The sequence below is a fragment of the Lepisosteus platostomus genome, chromosome 23 (genome assembly GCF_059453375.1).
Source record: "Lepisosteus platostomus isolate fLepPlt1 chromosome 23, fLepPlt1.hap1, whole genome shotgun sequence".
Classification (NCBI taxonomy): Eukaryota; Metazoa; Chordata; class Actinopteri; order Semionotiformes; family Lepisosteidae; genus Lepisosteus; species Lepisosteus platostomus.
In genome coordinates, this window is record NC_142633.1 from 17,772,359 (window position 1) to 17,794,003 (window position 21,645).

Here is a 21,645-nt window from a genome sequence, read left to right on the forward strand (position 1 = left end):
CACACTGCACACACTGCACACACACCGCACACACATACACCAACACACAATGCACACCCACCGACACACACTCCACCCCACAGTGACACACACTGCACACACACACCCCTCACACACACCACACACACACTGCACACACACATACCTCACACACCTCACACACACTGCACACACTACACACACACACAACTCACACACACACTGCACACACATACACCAACACACAATGCACACCCACCGACACACACTACACCACACACCGCACTCCACAGTGACACACACTGACACATTGCACAACACACTCTGTTGGAAAAACTATAAAACAGGTCAGAGAGCAAAACTTAAAGAGCAAAACCAGACAGAATCCCCCCACAGCAGCCCCCCAGGTGTGTTCCTGAAGGAAGGGCATCATTGCCTCTGCGTCACGGAGATTCCTGCCGCCACTGTCTCTCCTGGAGACTTCCTGCCGCCACTGTCTCTCCTGGAGACTTCCTGCCGCCCCTGTCTCTCCTGGAGGGACAGCTGGGGGCTGTGCAGCAGAGTCCTCTTGACATTCGGTTACAATAGAGGCGATTCAGAGTCTCTCTCGGCGCCCTGTCCTCTGGCGACAGGCCACAGTGACTCAAGTGCTTCCTTTAAAAACATATTTTAAGCACTTTTACATCTAAAAGAAGTTACAAAAAGTCATTTCTGTTGTGAGCACATGTCCACATTGTCTGACTGTCAAGTCTGACTGTCAAGAGCTAATCCTTATGGAATGTTTCCTCACAATTAGTCCTGCACACTGACAGCAATTAACACACACTGTCTCACTGACACACTCAGTCTGCATGCTGTACACCACACACCTGCACCACTCTCTGATTGACTCACTGCACATACACTGTGCATGCTCTGAAACACACACACACAGACACACAAACTATGCATACTCTGAAACACACACACTCTGCGCATGCTCTGAAACACACACACACACACTGCGCATGCTCTGAAACACACACACACTCTGTGTGTATGCTCCGAAACACACAGTGTGCGTGCTCTGAAACATACACACACACTGTGCGTGCTCTGAGACACACACACAGACACACAAACTATGCATACTCTGAAACACACACACTCTGTGCATGCTCTGAAACACACACACACTCTGTGTGTATGCTCCGAAACACACAGTGTGCGTGCTCTGAAACATACACACACACTGTGCGTGCTCTGAAACACACACACACTGTATGTGCTCTGAAACATACACACACTGTGCATGCTCTGAAACACACACACACTCTGTGTGCGCTCACTTTCTGTACATTACACAGATCACTCTCTCTCTCTGCTCTCTGGGCTGCTGTGATTCAGATTGTGTCATGGAATATTACACTGTAGTTCCACTGCTCCAAACTTTTAATAAGTCTCTCATCCCTCTCATTCTCCATCCCTCTCTCTCGCTCTTCCATATGGATGGGGGAGCCACATCACGGAAACCTGTGGAACAATGCCGAAACACCATGACATCATCCACACACGCTGACTGAAGGCTCCATCGCCATGACAACATCGGCCCCCTGACTGACAGCACCATTGACACAGCGAGGCTGAGCCTGACACTGAGGACTGCGAGACGCCCGCGAGGCACCCATCCGCGGCCTGTCGGAACAGGTCCTGTCCCTGAGAGACTGTGGGCTTAGAGGAGACAGGTCTGCTGAACTAACTCGGCAGAGCTCCAGGAACAAGCAGCAGGACTGATGGACGCAGAGCACAGGATACCTGTGGGTTTTCAGAAGGCATTAAGTTCGTCTCAAATCAGTTCTCAGACTGCAGGCACTAGCATTCAAGGAGATGCACGTACTTGAAATAAGACCCAGTAAATGTGCAGGAAACACAGGGTACAGATAAGGGTGAGAGCTCTGACTGGGGTGATGGTGTTATAGCAGCACAGGGAACTGCAATAGAACATCAGTGACCTACATTCTGGGCAGCTAGTAAACTAGTTAACTAAAGAGGATTAGAAAACACTGCAGGAGCTGCAAAGAAACTTCATGAGGATTGAGAGAGAATTCGAGACTAGGCCCACACTTGGCAGATGACATTGAATGTAAACAAGTTCACAAACCAGCAGAAACAAACTGCAGGGCCAAAGGCAAGATGGGAAACACTGAGCCTGAAGAAGCTAGTTCTGAAAAAGACAGGTGTTCAGGTTGCCACATCGTGTGTTCTGTATCTCCCGGAGACGCAGGGAGGCAGTGCCCTGACAGGCACGCACGGGAAATCGCGCGATGTTTCGGTAAAGTTGTACAATTGTAGAAAATTGTTCCCAGAACTGTGGCTGAAGCCCTGATGCCCTGGTTTCTATCAGACGGGGGCTGAGTGAGGCTCTGGGATTAATTAGCTACTCCAGACAAGCAGGCCAGATGGACGGATCAGCTCCTGTGACTGTTCCCCTCTGCCGTCGCTGTGCTTTTCCACTCCCAGGAACGCTGGCCGTTCTTACACTCTGATGAACAATATGCCTCCCCCCCCACACACACACACACACACACACACACACACACACACACACTGCTGTATGCACACACATTGCTGCACACACACACACACACTACTCCATGTACACACACTGCTGGACACACACACACTGCTGAAGGCACACACATTGCTGCACACACACACACACTGCTCCATGTACACACATTGCTGCGCACACACACTGCTGTATGCACACACATTGCCGCACACACACACACTGCTGTATGCACACCATTTGCCGCACACACACACACACACTACTCCATGTACACACATTGCTGCACACACACACACACACTACTGCATGTACACACATTGCTGCACACACACACACACACTGCTGTATACACACATTGCTGCACACACACACTGCTGAAGGCACACACATTGGTGCACACACACTGCTGCACTCACACACACTGTGCACCGTGTGTACACACATACACTGCTATACACACACTGCTCCATGTACACACATTGGTGCACACAGACAGCTGCACTCACACACACTGCTGTACACACACATTGCTGCACACACACACACACTGCAGAAGGTGTGTGCTGTACACACACACTGATATACACTGTATTTTGCTCTCTGTGTTGTCCTGCTCGCACCACACCTATCCTGCGGTCTCGGGCGGCTGGGCGGCCTCTTGCCCACAGCTGTCTGCTCTGCTACCGGCTCGCCTCCTCTACAGTCCCGCTGCAGCGCAGTCTCGGCCCGGGAACTCCGAGGGTTTTAAGACCTGCGCCTTCGCCTAAGTCTTGAAGTGACAGATCAACCCTCGCCTCCCACTTCCCCGCTCCTCGCTTCCAGAGAAAGAGAGAGAGTGAGAGCGGCGCCGCCACTTGCCTTATTAGTCCTGCTTACCGGCGGGCAGACCCAGCGGCCCGGGGCCCCGGAGCGAACCGCGCGCCAGACAGGCTCACGTGTGACTGGCGGGCTCGGATCCAGGCGGTGACGCCCGACCCCCGGCCGTGCCCTCCTGAGACAGAGACAGGGAGGAGCAGAGCAGCGACGCGGCGCTCCGGGAGCTCACTTGTTGCGCGCTGGAGGGAACGGGAGCTGGGCGAAGCCGCGGCGCACTCTGAGTCAGGACAGACCCGGGACAGAGCCCGGCAGGTGCCGCAGACTGCCCGTCCCCGGTAAAGTGGGACTTTCCGCGAGCGCCGCCCGGGAATGTGAAAGCGGACCCGCTGGACCACAGCCTGCCGGACACAGGAGCCCCGAGCCACCGCTGGACCTGTCTCACTCTCCCGGAAGCGCTCGTGTGAGAATCCGCCTTTCTCCTCTCATTCACGGACGATGATGCCCCGGAGCCCCCCGGCCCGCGCGCTGCTGGCCTGGGTCTGCGCGAGCCTCTGTCTGCGGCCGGCGGCCCCCCAGGGCGCCGGGGCACCTGAGACAGGTGAGTCGGGGGGCGGGGCGGGGACGTCACCTGCGGTCCTGCTGCGATCGATCCGTCCGGTCCATCGAGGTGGCTAGAGAATCACCGCGGAGTGACAAGAACACGCTGTGTTGAAACTGTGGGAAAGCGCTGTTCATTCAAACATTCGTTTTCTCGATTCCTGAGCGTGCTGGAGGGCAGGAGTGTCGCGTTGTTTGACGCCGCGGCCTGTACACGTGCGAGGGTGTCCTCTTATGGCCAGGGCGCTACAGCTCTGAAGACAGGAGCTGCTGCAGCTGCTGGGGGGGCCAGGGCTGGCCTGTCCCGTGGGCAGCTGTGGGCAGCTGTGGGCAGCCGCGGCTCGCTCCAGTCTCTGGCGCCTGGCTGTTCACGCTGGTGCCCAGCCCTGTCACGGTCCGGCTGCAGCTCCGCTGATAAAGAGCAGCGTGAGCGGACCGTGGCGTCTGGCGGCCGGGGTCCAGACTGTGACGGGGGGGGTTCTGATTCATCTGGATGATAGATACTTGTCCTGGACTGTACAGATTTAGAGCTGCATGAGCAGGCTGTGGGGTTGGACTTCCAAGGGCTGTGCGAATCCAGAGCACTGCGGTAGAAATGTCGAATGTGTGTATTTCACAGCAGAAACCTGAAGTTCGAATCTAGAACTCCGTGCTGGAACTGAGGGAGTAAACTTCAGAGATTCAGGATTATGCCAGAGGTCTCTGGAGCTCACAGGTGATAGGGCGTCCGAACACTGCTGTCCAGTGTTGGAGCTGACCTGCGCGTGCTGGGTCTGGGAGCTGGTTGTCAGTGAGTTAGACTTGAGTGAACTTTCAACCCTGTTGTCAATGCTTAGCTGGGTAAACCAAGTAATAATAATTAATGTGCAGAGAGAAAGTTACTAATTAACAGCGAGGCTGTGCTGTACAGCACTATACTAGGTGCAGTGTTAAGCATTTCTGCCTCACTGCGCTGGAACCCTGTTCTGGACCTGGGGTGCTGTCTGTGTGGAGTTTGCATGTCCCCCCCCCAGGTTGTCGTGGGTTTCCCCCAGGTGTGTGCCCTGTGATGGACTGGTGTCCTGTCCAGGGTGTGTGAATGTGTGTGTGTGTGTGTGCGCCCTGTGATGGACTGGTGTCCTGTCCAGGGTGTGTGAATGTGTGTGTGTGCCCTGTGATGGACTGGTGTCCTGTCCAGGGTGTACCCTGACTTGTCCTCACTGTTTGCCAGAATGGGCTCTGGCTCCTCGTGACCCTGAACAGGATGAAGCTGCTGGAAGATGGAAGTACTGTACCCACCCAGCTGTATTGTACTGGTGTGAAAGGTATTCCGGGGTGCTGCATTGGACTGGACTACAGTGAAACGTATTGTGTAGCCCTGCACTTCAATATTCTTTGCTGTGTGGTTTATTCAGTACTGTAGAGCTTTGTGTTCTACTGCATTGTTGTAAAGAGCTCTATTCAGTATTTCTGTACTGACCTTTACTGTGTCACCCCTTTGGTGTCATGATAGTGAATTGTATTGAGCAACACTTACTCCTCACAGTGCTGTATTGTGTTGTATTACAAGGCGCCGTGGGCACGTCTCTGGGGCCAGCCCCAGCACGTCTGCGGCGCTGGTTGTGTGTGTGTGCACAGCAGAAGAGTGCTTTCTGGGCGCAGCCGGAGAGCTTTGCTCTTCACACAGAGAAACACAGTTCTGCTCCCCCTGAGACTGAGACCCCTGTGTGCGCCTGGAGCCTCTGCTTCCAGCTCCTGTTCTCTTCCTCTCCGCGCGGATCCGAGAGACCTTCGGGAACGCTGTTCGGCTTCAGGCGCTTGGGGGCACCAGGGAACCCCAGGGCAGCCCTAGTGGACAGGGGTGTCCCCAGGCAGGAAATGGGCACCCCAGTACTCCAGGCCGGAGCTGTGTTAGTGTAGCGCCTGAGGACGGCAGAGCAGAGCCGGAGAATCGCTGTCCTCTCTCTCAGCTCCGACTGCTCCTCGCTCGCTCTCAAACGCCCAGACGCCACTCCCTGCCTCGCTCCCCGTTGCAGTGCTGCTGGAGTCAGTCTCGCTGCATCCGACTCGTAAATCCCGGCTTTTGGAGGTGTTTCAGATTCACAGTTTTTGTGTAAACGTTTAATAGTTTGGTGGAGCCAAATTTCCAGGGTGGGACAGAGATGGAAAAGCTGAGTGAAAACTCTGAGAGCCGCCTGTGTCAGGCCTCCATCCTGCCTGTGTACCGACAGCCTTCTCTTCAGGATTAGCATGAAGAGGGCAGAACTGGAATCAAGGGGGGTTGTGTTTAAACGAATCCAGGTCTGCAGTTCTTTGTTAGGACCTCAGTCACAAACCTGCCTACGGATGTCAAGAAGGACAGTGCTGCTCAGGGTCAGATCCTGTCTGCGCAGACAGGTCAGGGGGGCTGAATACCTTCACTTTTGGACAGAGGAGATTAGGAAGGGGCTCCTGTCTATTGTTTACAATCCGTTTCCCCTGGTGAGGGCTGGGCAGGCCCGGGCCCGTCCCGGATCTCGTCAAGAGGCACCATAGAAGAGCTTTAAATCCTGAAAAAGCCAGCCCAGAGGACTGACTGGGACAGCAGTGAAGTTCAAGTGGAAACAGAAGGGAGAAAAACAGGAGGCACTCCTTTACACTAAGGGTTGTGGGGGTGTGGAACAGCCAGGTTTTTGAGGGCCACACAGTTGACAGGCTACTAGTCTGCTGTTGTGAACTTCTTGCCTCACAGCCTGTGTCTCTGCCTCCCGTCTCTCTCTCAGTTGCGGGATGCTGCGAGGGAGACCTCCTGTTCCTGGTGGACTCGTCCGGCAGCGTCTCCTCCTACGAGTATTCCCGGATCCTGAGCTTCCTGGGCGACCTGCTGGCCCCGTTCTCGCTCGGCCCGGACGAGGTGCAGGTGGGCGTGCTGCAGGTGGGCACCAGCCCGCGGCTGGAGTTCGGCTTCGGGCGGCACCAGAGCCAGGCCGCCCTGCAGGAGGCGCTGCGGGCGCTGCAGCAGCTGCAGGGCGACACCAACACGGGCGCGGCCCTGGCGCTGGCCCGCGAGCGCCTGCTGCAGCCCGGGCCCGGCGGCGCGCGGCCGGGCGTGCCCAAGGTGCTGGTGTGGCTGACGGACGGCGTGATGACCGGCTCCGTGCTGCAGCCCATGGCCGGGCTGCGGCGGGCGGGCGTGGCCGTGCTGGCCGTCTCCACGGGCTACGGGAACCTGCAGGAGCTGCAGAAGGTCGTGACCCCACCCGAGGAGCGGCACCTGCACTTCGTGGACATCGACTCCCTGGGGATCATCACCGCCGACCTCCGGGACGCCATCGTCGGTGAGCCCACCGGACTGGACTGGACTGAGGAAGCGAGAGGGGAGAGGGGGGAAGTCTCTGAAACCAGAGAAGGGACTATTAATAAAGGGAATCTCCCCCACCGGCCCCACAGTGTGAGACTGGGGTATTTATAGAGGGAGTCTCTCACTGTGGGATAGAGTATCACACTGACTCACGCGCCGAGACGCTGAGACACAGGACGGACTGAGACACTGAGACAGCCTCTAGGTGCTTGCAGAGACCAAGCACAGAAACCTAATTCGCGCAGGAAAATGGAAGCACAGCCCTGCCCTCTTGTGTACCCAGTGTGTCATTGCAGCTGGCCCGAGTGACCATAGACTGCATTTCAAGGTGCCGTGTATCCAAACTCCAATCCACAATACTTTATTCAGCCCTGGGTGCGATCGAGCAGCAGGCACTGCAACGCGTCACAAGCAAAAATAGATTACTAATGAAAAAATATAATCATGAATAAAAACAGCAAATGGGCCAAGAAAGTGATAGGAAGTAACAGTGTGTAGTATATCAGAAGGCACGCTTGTACAGAGGACTGTCCAACAGACCTCACACTGATGAAACGTCTTCACTTTCACTTTCTGCAAGCCTGCTGGTCGCCTAGACCCTCTGAGCACCCTGTGAGCACCCTGTGAGCACCCTGTGTGCACCCTCTGAGCACCCTGTGTGCACCCTGTGAGCTCTCTTTGTGCACCCTCTGAGCACCCTGTGAGCTCTCTGTGTGCACCCTCTGAGCACCCTGTGAGCTCTCTTTGTGCACCCCGTGAGCACCCTCTGAGCACCCTGTGAGCTCTCTTTGTGCACCCTGTGAGCACCCTGTGTGCACCCTGTGAGCTCTCTTTGTGCACCCTGTGTGCACCCTGTGAGCACCCTGTGTGCACCCTGTGAGCTCTCTTTGTGCACCCTGTGAGCACCCTGTGTGCACCCTGTGAGCTTTCTTTGTGCACCCTGTGTGCACCCTGTGAGCACCCTGTGTGCACCATGTGAGCTCTCTTTGTGCACCCTGTGTGCACCCTGTGAGCTCTCTTTGTGCACCCTGTGAGCACTCTGTGAGCACCCTGTGTGCACCCTGTGAGCTCTCTGTCTGCACCCTGTGAGCACCCTGTGAGCACCCTGTGAGCTCTCTTTGTGCACCCTGTGAGCACCCTGTGAGCGCAGCGGGTGCCTCCAGCTCTCTCCCTGCCTCAGTCCCCTCATGCCTCCTCTCCCCCCCTCAGAGCTCATCCGTGTGCAGCGGTTCCGGGTCCGAGAGGTGACGTCGCGGGGGGCCCTGCTGCAGTGGCACCCAGTGCTGACCAAGGACACTGGACATTACGAGATCGAGGTGGGGCCAGTGGGGGGGCCGCCGGATCGGATCCGGAGGCTGACCCACTCGGGAGACACCACGTCCGCTCACCTGACCGGACTGCAGCCCAACACCCGGTACACTGCCACCCTGACGCCCGAGAGCAACGAGCTGTTCTACCGGCCCCGGAGTGTGACCTTCACTACGCTGCCTGGTGAGAGACAGGGGCTCCTGTAGACCAGCGTGTCCAGTCTGTCCCCATCACCGCGCTGCCCTGTAGACCAGTGTGTCCAGTCTGTCCCCATCACCGCGCTGCCCTGTAGAGCAGCGTGTCCAGTCTGTCCCCATCACCACGCTGCCCGGCGAGAGACAGGGCCTCGTACTCCTCCCCTCTGCCTTCTGTCCTGACATGTCCGCCTGTCTTCTGCTCTCTAATCTGTCCTCCCCCCTGTCCCCTCAGAGGAGCTCAGTCCAGCGCAGGTGCTGATCTCCGACTCCAGCGCCCACAGTCTGCGCGTGAGCTGGGGCCCGCTCCAGCCGGACTCGGTGCAGGAGTATCTGATCCAGTTCGGCGCCCTGCCCGCGGACCGGGCCCAGACTGTCACGGTCAGCAGGCTGCAGAACTCCACCGTCCTGCACGGCCTGCAGCCGGACACCAGCTACCTGGTGACAGTGAGCGCGCGCTACCAGTCTGGCCAGGAGAGGGCGATGTCTGTCAAGGCCTGCACGCAGGAAGGTACGCCTGAGAGCTGAAAGGAGGAATGGAGTTTGTCTCCTTCAAGGTCAAAATCATCTTTCTGATCCCCTGTCTCCTCCTACGGCTTTCTGTTTCGCTCTGCTCTCTCTCCCTGGCTGTTTCTGACCTTCACTCGCCCTCCCCCTCACTCTGAGCTGTCTCTCTCTCTCCCAGTGCTGCCAGCGCTGTCTGACCTGCAGCTGACCCCAGCCGGGGGGGACTCGGTGCGTGTGTCATGGCGGGAGGGCAAGGGGGTTGTCCAAGGCTACTGGTTGAGCTGGACAGGTGAATCACCCTCCGGACCCAAAACCTCACGCTACCTACCTCCCGACTCCCTCTCCACCCTGCTGACGGGCCTGCCCCCCATCACCCGTGTCTGTGTCTCACCTGTGTACAGGACAGCCCGCGGGGAGGGGCTCTGCTGCACTGCACACCTGGACTGAGGTAAAGTACACTCTTCACACACCTGGACTGAGGGACAAATACACACACTTCACACACCTGGACTGTAGGACAAAAACACACACTTCACACACCTGGTCTGTGGGACAAAAACACACCTTTCACACACCTGGACAGAGGGACAAATACACACACTTCACACACCTGGACTGTAGGACAAAAACACACACTTCACACACCTGGTCTGTGGGACAAAAACACACCTTTCACACACCTAGACAGAGGGACAAATACACACACTTCACACATCTGGACTGTGGGACAAAAACACACACTTCACACACCTGGACTGTGGGACAAAAACACACTTCACACACCTGGACTGGGACAAAAACGAACAATTCACACACCTGGACTGAGGGACAAATACACACACTTCACACACTTGGACTGAGGGACAAATACACACACTTCACACACCTGGACTGAGGGACATATACATACACGTTTCATATATACTGGGACATATACAGTTAATTATTTTATAAAATAAACAATTCAAGAAAATAATCCTGTTAAATCTTTCTCTTTTAGACTCTGTGTGTGCCCTGGGATTATGGAGATGCTCAGTGAGCACAAATTAGAGAAGGAGGGAGGGAAGAGATGGGAGGGGGGAGACCTTGGACACTGCGATTCCACCTGCCACCACCAGGGGGTGGTGCTCCTCACTTCTCTGGCCCTGCAGCTGTACTAACACTGACCTATCGAACACACTGCGGCCCACTCTTCTTTTGCTTTCTCCCCCTCTTTGCTATCTCTGATGCCCACAGGCTTTCACACAGTAAGTGACTTTGTGGGCATCTGCTTTTCGTCGTGTCAAGCACTCAGACGGACACTGGATGAACTGAGCACTTTAGAGTGTGGGCGCCTGCCGCCCCCTGCAGGATGAAGCTGGAACTGGGACTCTCCTCTCAGACCTGCCCACCAGCAGGAACCGGCTGTCTGTCCTGACCCAGACTGCAGTGACTAGGGTGCCTGTGAGAGAGAGTTGCCTTTCTATTGCACTTCCAGTCTTTGAAGCATGATCCCCAGTGGCCCAGGAACCAGGCTCTGTGTTATGAAGGGCCCTCACCCTACAGTCAGAGGTGTGCCATTATGCAGACAGAGAGGGGACAGGTGTCCCAGAACAAAGCCACACAGCTGGGACACTGGCCTTGTCAAGCTGAGGCACAAACACAGCCTTGATCATGAGAGGGGCATTTCTCCTCTAAAGACCTGTGTGCAATACTAATTTTTAACCACCAGTCAGTATACTGTTATTGAAGGCTACAATAATAGCATAAAAGAACAGTCCTGTTATAACAGGAGCTACAGTCCCAGTACAGCAGGACAGTCCTGTTACACTAGGAGCTACAGTCCCAGTACAGTAGACCAGTCCTGTTACAACAGGAGCTACAGTCCCAGAACAGTAGGACTGCCCCCGAGAGTCTTCACTGTTATGTAAGACTATCACATAACCCTTTATTTGGCCCCACAGATGGCCTGTGTTGTAGATGGGTGGGAAGAGGGTTGTTAGAAGCCATCAGGGAGTTTTGAACCTGTTGCCCAGTTGGCCTGCCTGGCCAGTTCGGTTTAGACTTTACTGCAGCTGGGCAGTCCCTCGTGGTGCCGATGAGTCACTGTGGATCTGTCGGGTCATCCTGTGGCTCCAGGTCTGGGTCTGGGTCTGGTAGCTGTAGCAGCATCTGTAGTGACATATTCCCCTCTCTAGAGATTCCCAATCTCTTCTGGCTTTCAGTCCAGTTTTTAGCAGCTTAATTGAGTCAATTATCTACTAAATGAAATTGCACTAATTATCACTTATAGTCCTTAACTACTAAACGTTGAAGACAAAGGGAACGCAGGAATGCAGAAAGAAGTTTGTAAAAAAATTCTGTCCTTATTATGTAATTCTAGTGGGATTCCAAACTGTTAAAGGGATTATTTGGGAACCCAAACCCCCAACAGACAGCGAGACACTATTACACACAGCTCCAGAATATACAGTACAGTCATAGGTGTTAGTGGAAGGTAGAGCCACAATGGCCGCCACAAGGACACAGTTTCCTGGTTTACTAAACAGAATTTCTGCCCTCTTGTGTCTATTTGGCTATACACACTAACAGAATAAAGCACAAACCAAGCTTGGCCATTTTGTATTAACAAAAAATAAATAAATAAATAAATAAATATATAAAATAAATGACTAATATTTTTTCTTCAAAGAATATTTTAATTTGATCATTTTGTCCTGTACAGTATATGTCTGTGTAAAGTTATTAAAGTGAATCAGCCCATGCTATGTGGAGTCAGTGTTGTTACTGATGATGGAGCAGCTGTGTTTGTCCTTACTGGTCCACCATACAGCCCTCTCCTCCCTTACCAGCTTCTCTGACAGAACCCCTTACCCCTCCCACGTTCCTCCCCCCCACCCGCCAGTGTCAGTCCCTGGCTGCAGTGTGTCCTCCTCCGAGCCAGGGGGCGCTGTGCTGTCAGCCTGTTGCTGTGCGGCAGCGAGCAGGGCAAGCCTGTGGCTCCTGAGGGCGTCTTCGTTCCCATGGCTGCGCAGCAATTCGTTGTTCTTGCGCGCCTCGTAGTGGAACTGGGGACCTTTCAGAGCGTACCTGAACACAGACACACACATGTTCAGAGCGTACCTGAACACAGACACACACACACACACACACACGTCCAGAGCGTACCTGAGAGACACACACACTCGGAGCAGCGGTCGTTAAGAGTCACACAGTGCTCGCCGACTCTCACCAGTGCCTCTGCGGCCCCCGCAGTCTCTCCAGCTCCCGCTGTCTCTGCAGCTGCAGTAGCAGGTCCTCCTCCACACGGAGGCGCTGCAGCCTCAGACGGCAGAGCTCCTCCTGGTAGGGGGAGGGGGGGTCGCCCAGGAGCCTGAGGGAGAGGGGGGAGCGGAGTCAGAGCGATATCAGTCAGCACCGAACCAGCGCCCCCCAGTGGCGAGCACCTGTACCTTTCCGACAGCTCCAGGCACTGCGGGAAGGAGGGCAGTGAGGGGGGGGCCAGGCTGTAGGGCGTCCAGGGCCCTGGCCTGCCCCGGCGAGGGGGGGGCGCCGGCAGGGCCCGGGGGTGTGCGGAGCTGGGCCTCCAGGGGGGGCGGGAGGCAGCCGGGGGCGGGGAGCGACACGGGGAGGGCGGGCGAGACCGGGGGGGGCGCAGTGAGGGCACCCCAATCAGGTGTGGGGGGGCCAACAAGGCCTCGAAGTCCACAGGCCTGGAGAGCGTGGCAAGAGGGGACTCCCCTGAGCTAATGGTCCCTGTGACCCCCAGAATGCCCAGCCCCGGGTACGAGGCACTCAGGGGAACCCCCAGTCTGTGTGAAGGGGTCAGAAACCAGGCGTCCCTGGAGGTGGAGACAGAGGTGGGGGTCTGGCTCCCCAAGTCCCGCTGCAGCTCCTCCACCTCCCTCTTTAGCTCCCACAGGCTGCTCTCCAGCTCTGCCAGGCTGGGGCTCCCCCTGCTGGCCGGAGGCTGCACTGCAACACAGAGAGCAGAGCGGGCGAGTCAGCCGTGCAGGGCCGCGGGAGGACGCTCTGCACGCGGACGGACGGGGGGGCGCTCACCCAGAGGGCCGTGTGGGCTGGCCGCGGCGGGCGCCTGCAGCCGCTCGCGCACGCTCAGGTGACGCGTGGTGCTTGTTCTCTCAGAGCTGCTCCTGTGGCCACTGGTTCTTGCGCTGCATCAGGACACAGGCAGGCACAGAGAATGTCACACACTGGACACACTCACACAAACTGGAATGTTACAGAACCCTAAACAGACAATACAAACTAGCCGAATATTTGACCAAGATAAGAAACAGCAAAAAGAAACAGACCCTGACGAAGTACAGGCTCAGTGACCACAGCCTGGACACAGGCAGACCTGGCTGCCCAGAGAGGACAGGAAAGACAGACAGAGACGCACGGGCAGAGAGCTACCACGAGGAACGTTCTTTAGTCGCGAAATAAAAGCGTTTCAGGCTTCGCCAGTAGTTTGAACACAGATACTGTTCCCACCACAAGACCGACAGCGAGAAAGAGTCCTTAGCGACCGGCCGTGTCTCCGCTGCCCCCGGCTCCCTGCCTCGGCCCCGGCTCCTGCCCCCTGCTCCTGCCCCCAGCCGAGTGCGGGCAGTGGTTTACCCGAAAAGGGCTCTGTGGCCCCACAACACAAGCTCCCCGCCGGACCCGGGCTCCGCCATCTCTCTCCGGCTGTTCGCCTCCTTAGCAACCCCGGCACGCCCCCCTGCGCCCGGACCCACCCAGCGCGGCCCACCCGACACGTGCAGGAAACGGCGCCTGGCAGACGCGTGTCCACCTCCACGCTACAATAACAGGAGTGAGGCACCCATTCCAGGCCGACCCGCGGCTCGCAGGAAAGCTGAGATCCTGTGGTGACAGTGGGAATGTGACCGGCAGCTGAAGTTCCGGAAGTGTTGCGAGAGTGAAGTGTTATTCAAGAAAATAAAATCGCAATCATGTTTGACCTTGTGCGGCCACCGTCCGCCAGACGCAGTCGGAGGTGGGTGTGATTGACGGCGTGACCTTCAGCGGTGCACAACCAATAGGAGACGCGCCAGCGCTGCAAGAGCCAATCGGGAGAGAGAGCTTCTGCGAGGGGCGGTTCCGCTTTCTTCGGGCCGCGCCTGCGCACAGGGCTGCGGGGTCACACGCGTGCTGCCGGCTGCAGTGGATCTTCCTGCCGTCTCTGCGAGCCGAACCGGACTGCGCCTCGACCGATTCGACCAGCATGTCGTGGCTGTTCGGCCTGAACAAAGGGCAGCCCAGCCCGCCCCCGGATCTCCCGGCTCCCCCTCCTCCGCCGGCTGGGGGCTCGGGAGGCAGCGGTGGGGATAAACCCAAGGACAAATGGAGCAACTTCGACCCGACCGGGCTGGAACGGGCGGCCCAGGCGGCCCGGGAGCTCGACAAATCCCGTGAGTGTCCAGAGGCTACCCCCGGCGCCGCTGGGCCCGGCTGCGAACCAGCAGGCCGGTGCTGCATGACAGATGAATGAATGGGAGAGCCGTGAATGGGTACAGTTTCTGGCTGTGGGCTGTCTCTCTTTGTGGTGCCCAGTGTGCGGAACTGGGAGTGTGTGCTGGGCGCAGTCCACTAGTCAGTGGTCAGTGTCACACTGGCAGGTTGAAGGTACAAGGGTCGTCCGGGTCATGTTGTGTTAGTCCTCCTCCGCTCCAGTGGGATCACGTCGCTGTCCAGGGTATCAGCCCTCTCTTATAGGGGCGTCAGTGTGTCACATGGCCAGGTCAGCGTGAGCAATCGCGTGTCTGTGAGACTGAATCAGTTGCCCACCAGCTATCAGGTGCTAGGTCTTACCAGCTGCAGGGTTCTTATTAAGGTGTTTTGCTGAAAGCAGTGTATTTACTGGAGTGGATCAGGTGGACTGGACAGGGAGTCTGAGTGAGAGCAGTGTAATTACTGGAGTGGATCAGGTGGACTGGACAGGGAGTCTGAGTGAGAGCAGTGTAATTACTGGAGTGGATCAGGTGGACTGGACAGGGAGTCTGAGTGAGAGCAGTGTAATTACTGGAGTGGATCAGGTGGACTGGACAGAGTCTGAGTGAGAGCAGTGTAATTACTGTAGTGGGTCAGGTGGACTGGACAGAGTCTGAGTGAGAGCAGTGTAATTACTGGAGTGGATCAGGTGGACTGGACAGGGAGTCTGAGTGAGAGCAGTGTAATTACTGGAGTGGATCAGGTGGACTGGACAGGGAGTCTGAGTGAGAGCAGTGTAATTACTGGAGTGGATCAGGTGGACTGGACAGGGAGTCTGAGTGAGAGCAGTGTAATTACTGGAGTGGATCAGGTGGACTGGACAGAGTCTGAGTGAGAGCAGTGTAATTACTGGAGTGGATCAGGTGGACTGGACAGGGAGTCTGAGTGAGAACAGTGTAATTACTGGAGAGGATCAGGTGGACTGGACAGGGAGTCTGAGTGAGAGCCGTGTAATTACTGGAGTGGATCAGGTGGACTGGACAGGGAGTCTGAGTGAGAGCAGTGTAATTACTGGAGTGGATCAGGTGGACTGGACTGGGAGTCTGAGTGAGAGCAGTGTAATTACTGGAGTGGATCAGGTGGACTGGACAGGGAGTCTGAGTGAGGGCAGTGTAATTACTGGAGTGGATCAGGTGGACTGGACAGAGTCTGAGTGAGAGCAGTGTAATTACTGGAGTGGATCAGGTGGACTGGACAGGGAGTCTGAGTGAGAGCAGTGTAATTACTGGAGTGGATCAGGTGGACTGGACAGGGAGTCTGAGTGAGGGCAGTGTAATTACTGAAGTGGGTCAGGTGGACAGGACAGGGAGTCTGAGTGAGAATGCTGTAAAACCCGGAGTGGATCAGCCTGGCGTGCTGACTGGCACTGTGCCGTGTGTGTCACTCTGCAGGCCATGCGAAGGAGGCTCTGGAGATGGCGCGCATGCAGGAGCAGACGCTGCAGATGGAGCACCAGGGCAAGATGAAGGTCAGTCTGTCTGCAGGTTAAAGTCCCGGTGCCGCGTGGGGCCTGAATCGACTGACCGACTGACCTCCTTTCTCCTCGTGCGCGTCAGGAGTACGAGGCAGCGCTGGAGCAGCTGAAGACGGACCAGATCCGTGTCCAGGCAGAGGAGAGGCGGAAGACCCTGGGGGAGGAGACCAAGCAGCACCAGGCGGTGAGGGGGGGCGGGGCTGCAGGTGCGAGGAAGGCCAGGGAGAGCGGCCATGTGCTTGTGCTCATCTCCCACTCTCTCTCCCCAGAGAGCGCAGTACCAGGACAAGCTGGCGCGACAGAGGTACGAGGACCAGCTGAGACAGCAGGTGAGATGTCCCGGGACCGAGGGCCCAGGGGAGATAGTGGCTGTGGTGAAAGTTCAGGCTCGGAGGCTGGCTCACTGTCCCTTTGCCTGTTTGTAATCTCATAGCAACTGCTCAACGAGGAGAACCTGCGCAAGCAGGAGGAGTCCGTCCAGAAGCAGGAAGCCATGAGGAAAGGTAGGGCCTGCAGGCACTGCCTGTCCTCCTGTCCACCTGTCTGTCGTCTCTCCAGCCTGAGTGTCATTTGTCCTTCAGTGAGCGCTGTCTCTCTGAGTGACGGTGTGTGTGTGTGAGCGCTGTCTCTCTGAGTGATGGTGTGTGTGTGTGTGTGAGCGCTGTCTCTCTGAGTGACTGTGTGTGTGTGTGTGTGAGCTCTGTCTCTCTGAGTGACGGTGTGTGTGTGTGTGTGTGTGTGAGCGCTGTCTCTCTGAGTGACGGTGTGTGTGTGTGTGTGTGTGAGCTCTGTCTCTCTGAGTGACGGTGTGTGTGTGTGTGAGCGCTGTCTCTCTGAGTGACGGGGTGTGTGTGTGTGAGCTCTGTCTCTCTGAGTGATGGTGTGTGTGTGTGAGCGCTGTCTCTCTGAGTGACGGTGTGTGTGTGTGAGCGAGCGCTGTCTCTCTGAGTGACGGTGTGTGTGTGTGTGAGCTCTGTCTCTCTGAGTGACGGTGTGTGTGTGTGAGCGCTGTCTCTCTGAGTGACAGTGTGTGTGTGTGTGAGCGCTGTCTCTCTGAGTGACTGTGTGTGTGTGTGAGCGCTGTCTCTCTGAGTGACGGTGTGTGTGTGTGAGCGCTGTCTCTCTGAGTGACGGTGTGTGTGAGCGAGCGCTGTCTCTCTGAGTGACGGTGTGTGTGTGTGAGCTCTGTCTCTCTGAGTGACGGTGTGTGTGTGTGTGTGAGCTCTGTCTCTCTGAGTGACGGTGTGTGTGTGTGAGCGCTGTCTCTCTGAGTGACAGTGTGTGTGTGTGTGAGCGCTGTCTCTCTGAGTGACTGTGTGTGTGTGTGAGCGCTGTCTCTCTGAGTGACGGTGTGTGTGTGTGAGCGCTGTCTCTCTGAGTGACGGTGTGTGTGAGCGAGCGCTGTCTCTCTGAGTGACGGTGTGTGTGTGTGAGCTCTGTCTCTCTGAGTGACGGTGTGTGTGAGAGAGCTCTGTCTCTCTGAGTGACTGTGTGTGTGTGTGTGTGTGTGTGAGAGAGCTCTGTCTCTCTGAGTGACGGTGTGTGTGTGTGAGCGCTGTCTCTCTGAGTGACGGTGTCCGTGCGCAGCCACGATCGAGCACGAGATGGAACTGCGGCACAAGAACGAGATGCTGAGGGTCGAGGCCGAGGCCAGGTCCCGAGCCAAGGTGGAGCGAGAAAATGCTGACATCATCCGCGAGCAGATCCGGCTGAAGGCGGCCGAGCACAGACAGACTGTCCTGGAGTCCATTCGGTGAGGGGATGGGAGGGGGACAGAACGCATTGCTTTCATTCGTATGAAAGTGTGTCTTTGGTTTCTAACTATGAACGTGTGAGAGCTCTGATCGTTGTTTCTCCCTGCGCCTGTACCGCCGTCTCCCTGTGCTGTTTTGCTGTCTTGGCTGCTGGTGCCAGTGGCTCGCTGTCAGTAACTGGGAACCCTGTCTGTCATCCAGGACGGCAGGGGCTGTGTTCGGAGAGGGGTTCCGCGCCTTCGTGTCGGACTGGGACAAGGTCACGGCCACGGTGAGAGCGCGCCCCGAAGCGCACGACCGCCGCCAGCCTCTCGCCTCTGTCTGACCCCCTGTCCCTGTCCCCCAGGTGGCAGGGCTGACCCTCCTGGCCGTGGGGGTGTACTCTGCGCGGAACGCCACCGCCGTGGCAGGGCGCTATATTGAGGCGCGGCTGGGCAGGCCGTCGCTGGTCAGGGAGACGTCCAGGATCACAGTGGCGGAGACCCTGAAGCACCCCATCAAGGTCAGGGCGGTCAGCGAGCCCGTGTCTGCGGAGCCGCGTGCCGGACCGACACTGACCCCTCTCTCCCTCTCAGGTCGGGAAGCGTCTGACCAGCAAGCCCCAGGACGCCCTGGAAGGCGTGGTGCTCAGCGTGAGTATGACACGGGCCTCCGGCGCCGCTGTCTCCGTGGCCACTGGGCTCTGCAGCGTCCAGTCCTGACCGTCTGTCGTGCTTCTGCCCCCACAGCCAGCCCTGGAGGAGCGCGTGCGGGACATCGCCATAGCGACGCGCAACACGCGGCAGAACCGCGGCCTGTACCGGAATATCCTGATGTACGGCCCGCCTGGTACCGGCAAGACGCTGTTCGCCAAGGTGGGTCAGAACCGGGCTGGTGGCAGGTGTGGAGACGTGTGATGTGGGGCTGAGCTGTAGACATGCCTTTCCATGCCTCACAGCTCACAGCGCACGGTCGCCGGCGTCGGCGGGCTCCGGAACAGTTCTCTCTGACCAGTAGCAGGGCCCGGAGCTGCTCGGTCAGGGGATGAGTAGTGACAAGCTCCCAGCAGTAGAGGAGAAGGGCTTGGCAGACCTCTAACCCTGCTGGGATGTGAGGCGCCTGCAGCGCAGTCCTTGCCGAATCCGCTGTCCTCCTGTGCGGACGCGCTTGGTAATCCAGTACCTTTGTGTAGTGCAGAAAAGGGGGGCTGTTGTGTGGCTGTGGGTCTGAGAGTCTCACCTGTCTGTCTTCTTCACAGAAATTGGCAGTGCATTCTGGGATGGACTACGCCATCATGACAGGGGGGGACGTGGCGCCGATGGGCCGCGATGGCGTTACTGCCATGCACAAGGTGTTTGACTGGGCCAACACCAGCCGGAGAGGGTACGGCACATCATGAAGCAATCCCACTCTCCCTGTCTCCCACTCCTCCCTTTCCCCTCTGACTCTCTCCTGTTGCCCACAGTCTCCTGCTGTTCGTAGATGAAGCTGATGCATTCCTCCGCAAGAGGGCCACAGTGAGTCCTCTCTTCCTCCTGCGTGCTTCTGTGACTGCGGGTCTGTCTGTAGTTGTGGTGTGCTTATAGAAGTGTGTCTGTAGTTGTGGTGTGCTTATAGAAGTGTGTGTGTTTCTCTGACCTGCATGTCTGTCTGTAGTTGTGGTGTGCTTATAGAAGTGTGTCTGTAGTTGTGGTGTGCTTATAGAAGTGTGTCTGTAGTTGTGGTGTGCTTATAGAAGTGTGTGTGTTTCTCTGACCTGCATGTCTGTCTGTAGTTGTGTGCTTATAGAAGTGTGTCTGTAGTTGTGGTGTGCTTATAGAAGTGTGTCTGTAGTTCTGGTTTGCTTATAGAAGTGTGTCTGTAGTTCTGGTTTGCTTATAGAAGTGTGTCTGTAGTTGTGGTGTGCTTATAGAAGTGTGTGTGTTTCTCTGACCTGCATGTCTGTCTGTAGTTGTGTGCTTATAGAAGTGTGTGTCTTGTGTTTCAGGAGAAGATCAGTGAAGATCTCAGGGCCACTCTCAACGCCTTCCTGTACCGAACTGGAGAGCAGAGCAAAAAGTGAGCCCGCCCCCCCCCCCGCATCTGCAAGCGTGCTCGTCTGCTCGTCTGCGTGTGTACGCGTGTGTGCGTGCTCGTCTGCGTGTGTACGCGTGTGTGCATGCTCGTCTGCGTGTGTACGCGTGTACGCGTGTGTGCGTGCTCGTCTGCATGTGTACGCGTGTGTGCATATGTGTGTTCTTGTCTGCGTTTGTACACGTTGTGCGTGCCCTGTTCCGAAAGCTTTCCCCTTCCCCTGTGTGCAGGTTCATGCTGGTGTTGGCCAGCAACCAGCCGGAGCAGTTCGACTGGGCGATCAACGACCGGATCGACGAGATCGTGAACTTCGCGCTGCCGGGGCTGGAGGAGAGGGAGCGCCTGGTCAGGCTCTACTTCGACAGATACGTCCTGGAGCCGGCCACGCAGGGCAAGCAGTGAGTGCCGTCCCGGAGAGACCCTGCCCACCGTTAAATCACCACATTCTCAACCTGGAACAGTCCACTGCAAGCAACGAAATAAGTGATTTGTTAAATTAAGTAATATAAAGATTATTTTTAGGACTAAAAGCCCTTCCTTTAACTGAACAGACTTGTTGCTTGGTTCAACAGCTTACAGGTGTGATCAATAAGACTGACTGGATTGGGTCTGTCTGTCATCAGCTGGTCAGTCTCAGAATCCCAGCCGGAAAGCTTTCTTATCTCATCTCTGGTACTAAATGTGCCTTCATTGCTTATTATTATTATTATTACTGTGCACATGCCCTTATTCTGGGCATGCACTGTACGTGCCAGGCTTCTTTGTGCACCAGCTGCCATGGTTTGGCCCTCTGGGGGCTCTTGGTGAACGCCAGTGGCCCTCTCTGACATCGTGTTCACTCCCCTGCAGGCGTCTGAAGCTGGCGCAGTTCGACTACGGCAGGAAGTGCTCTGAGATCGCCCGGCTGGCGGGGGGCATGTCTGGCAGGGAGATCTCCAAGCTGGGCGTGGCCTGGCAGGTAGGCAGCGCGGCCTTCGCTGGGACCCAGTCCTGTTTGCTGACGCAGTCTCGCTTGCAGGAGGTGTTCAAGCCCATCTCCTCCTCTGTCTCCCCCAGGCTGCAGCCTACTCCTCAATGGACGGCGTTCTGACTGAGGCCATGATTGACACGCGGGTGGTGGATGCTATCCGGCAGCACCAGCAGAAGATGGACTGGTTGAGACGGGAACATGCTGAGGGAGAGGGCAAGCCGGGGATAACCCCACCACCCCCGGAGGGCACCCCGGTCTGACGAAGGGAGAAGGGGGTCGCCGAGGGGCTTGGGGCTGTAAGGGTGTGGGATGGGGCGTCTGATTAAACACAGCTGTCGAACGTCAGTGACTGCGGTGTGCAGATTAATCCTGAGAGCAGTTTCTCCTGGAGTTTCTCACTTCAGGGCTCTGCCAGGCAGGGGCGACAGGGGTCTCCCTCACATCCGTGCGTTAATTGGTTAATTAGCCCTGGTGCTGAAGATCACTTACCTTGATTAAGGACTGGCGGTGGAATGGAAGAGGCCAGCTCTCCGGTCACAGGGCTGGGAGTCGGAATGGAGGACCGGGGAGACAGAGCAGCAGCACAGTGACCAGAAGTCAGGGGGCAGAGACGGGTGGCGGGGTAATGCTGGTGTCCCCAGTAATGGTG

The 21,645-nt window shown here is 56.7% G+C and overlaps 3 protein-coding genes across 3 annotated transcripts; 2 read left to right on the forward strand and 1 right to left on the reverse strand.

Moving 5' to 3' along the window:
* Positions 1 to 3,178: 3,178 nt before the first annotated feature.
* Positions 3,179 to 12,018, forward strand: vwa1 (von Willebrand factor A domain containing 1). The gene is made up of 6 exons (XM_088617539.1): positions 3,179 to 3,944; positions 6,685 to 7,239; positions 8,472 to 8,753; positions 9,000 to 9,275; positions 9,450 to 9,719; positions 10,272 to 12,018. Exons 1-5 carry the CDS (start codon positions 3,842 to 3,844, stop codon positions 9,716 to 9,718), a joined length of 1,485 nt encoding a protein of 494 aa, XP_088473665.1. The 5' UTR covers positions 3,179 to 3,841; the 3' UTR covers position 9,719; positions 10,272 to 12,018.
* On the reverse strand, positions 11,929 to 14,197 carry LOC148642256 (uncharacterized). Its single transcript, XM_088617540.1, has 5 exons — positions 13,874 to 14,197; positions 13,313 to 13,425; positions 12,703 to 13,225; positions 12,483 to 12,623; positions 11,929 to 12,340 (listed from the first exon to the last, which is right to left on the reverse strand). Exons 1-5 carry the CDS (start codon positions 13,930 to 13,932, stop codon positions 12,121 to 12,123), a joined length of 1,056 nt encoding a protein of 351 aa, XP_088473666.1. The 5' UTR covers positions 13,933 to 14,197; the 3' UTR covers positions 11,929 to 12,120.
* A 161-nt stretch (positions 14,198 to 14,358) lies between these two features.
* Positions 14,359 to 21,341, forward strand: atad3 (ATPase family AAA domain containing 3). Its single transcript, XM_088617537.1, has 16 exons — positions 14,359 to 14,667; positions 16,138 to 16,214; positions 16,303 to 16,404; positions 16,490 to 16,549; positions 16,654 to 16,723; positions 17,808 to 17,973; positions 18,176 to 18,245; positions 18,321 to 18,476; positions 18,550 to 18,606; positions 18,703 to 18,828; positions 19,212 to 19,336; positions 19,419 to 19,470; positions 19,941 to 20,011; positions 20,257 to 20,424; positions 20,876 to 20,984; positions 21,083 to 21,341. Exons 1-16 carry the CDS (start codon positions 14,481 to 14,483, stop codon positions 21,254 to 21,256), a joined length of 1,770 nt encoding a protein of 589 aa, XP_088473663.1. The 5' UTR covers positions 14,359 to 14,480; the 3' UTR covers positions 21,257 to 21,341.
* The last annotated feature ends 304 nt before the right edge of the window (positions 21,342 to 21,645 follow it).

Coding starts and splice junctions, on each gene's coding strand:
- vwa1 (XM_088617539.1), top strand. CDS start 3,842: ATGATGCCCCGGAGCCCCCCGGCCCGCGCGCTGCTGGCCTGGGTCTGC. Junction 3,945..6,684: donor CGCCGGGGCACCTGAGACAG/GTGAGTCGGGGG, acceptor TCTCTCTCTCAG/TTGCGGGATGCTGCGAGGGA. Junction 9,276..9,449: donor CAAGGCCTGCACGCAGGAAG/GTACGCCTGAGA, acceptor TCTCTCTCCCAG/TGCTGCCAGCGCTGTCTGAC.
- LOC148642256 (XM_088617540.1), bottom strand. CDS start 13,932: ATGGCGGAGCCCGGGTCCGGCGGGGAGCTTGTGTTGTGGGGCCACAGA. Junction 13,426..13,873: donor GGCCACAGAGCCCTTTTCGG/GTAAACCACTGC, acceptor GTCCTGATGCAG/CGCAAGAACCAGTGGCCACA. Junction 13,226..13,312: donor CAGCCCACACGGCCCTCTGG/GTGAGCGCCCCC, acceptor TCTGTGTTGCAG/TGCAGCCTCCGGCCAGCAGG.
- atad3 (XM_088617537.1), top strand. CDS start 14,481: ATGTCGTGGCTGTTCGGCCTGAACAAAGGGCAGCCCAGCCCGCCCCCG. Junction 19,471..19,940: donor TCCTCCGCAAGAGGGCCACA/GTGAGTCCTCTC, acceptor CTTGTGTTTCAG/GAGAAGATCAGTGAAGATCT. Junction 20,425..20,875: donor CCGGCCACGCAGGGCAAGCA/GTGAGTGCCGTC, acceptor ACTCCCCTGCAG/GCGTCTGAAGCTGGCGCAGT.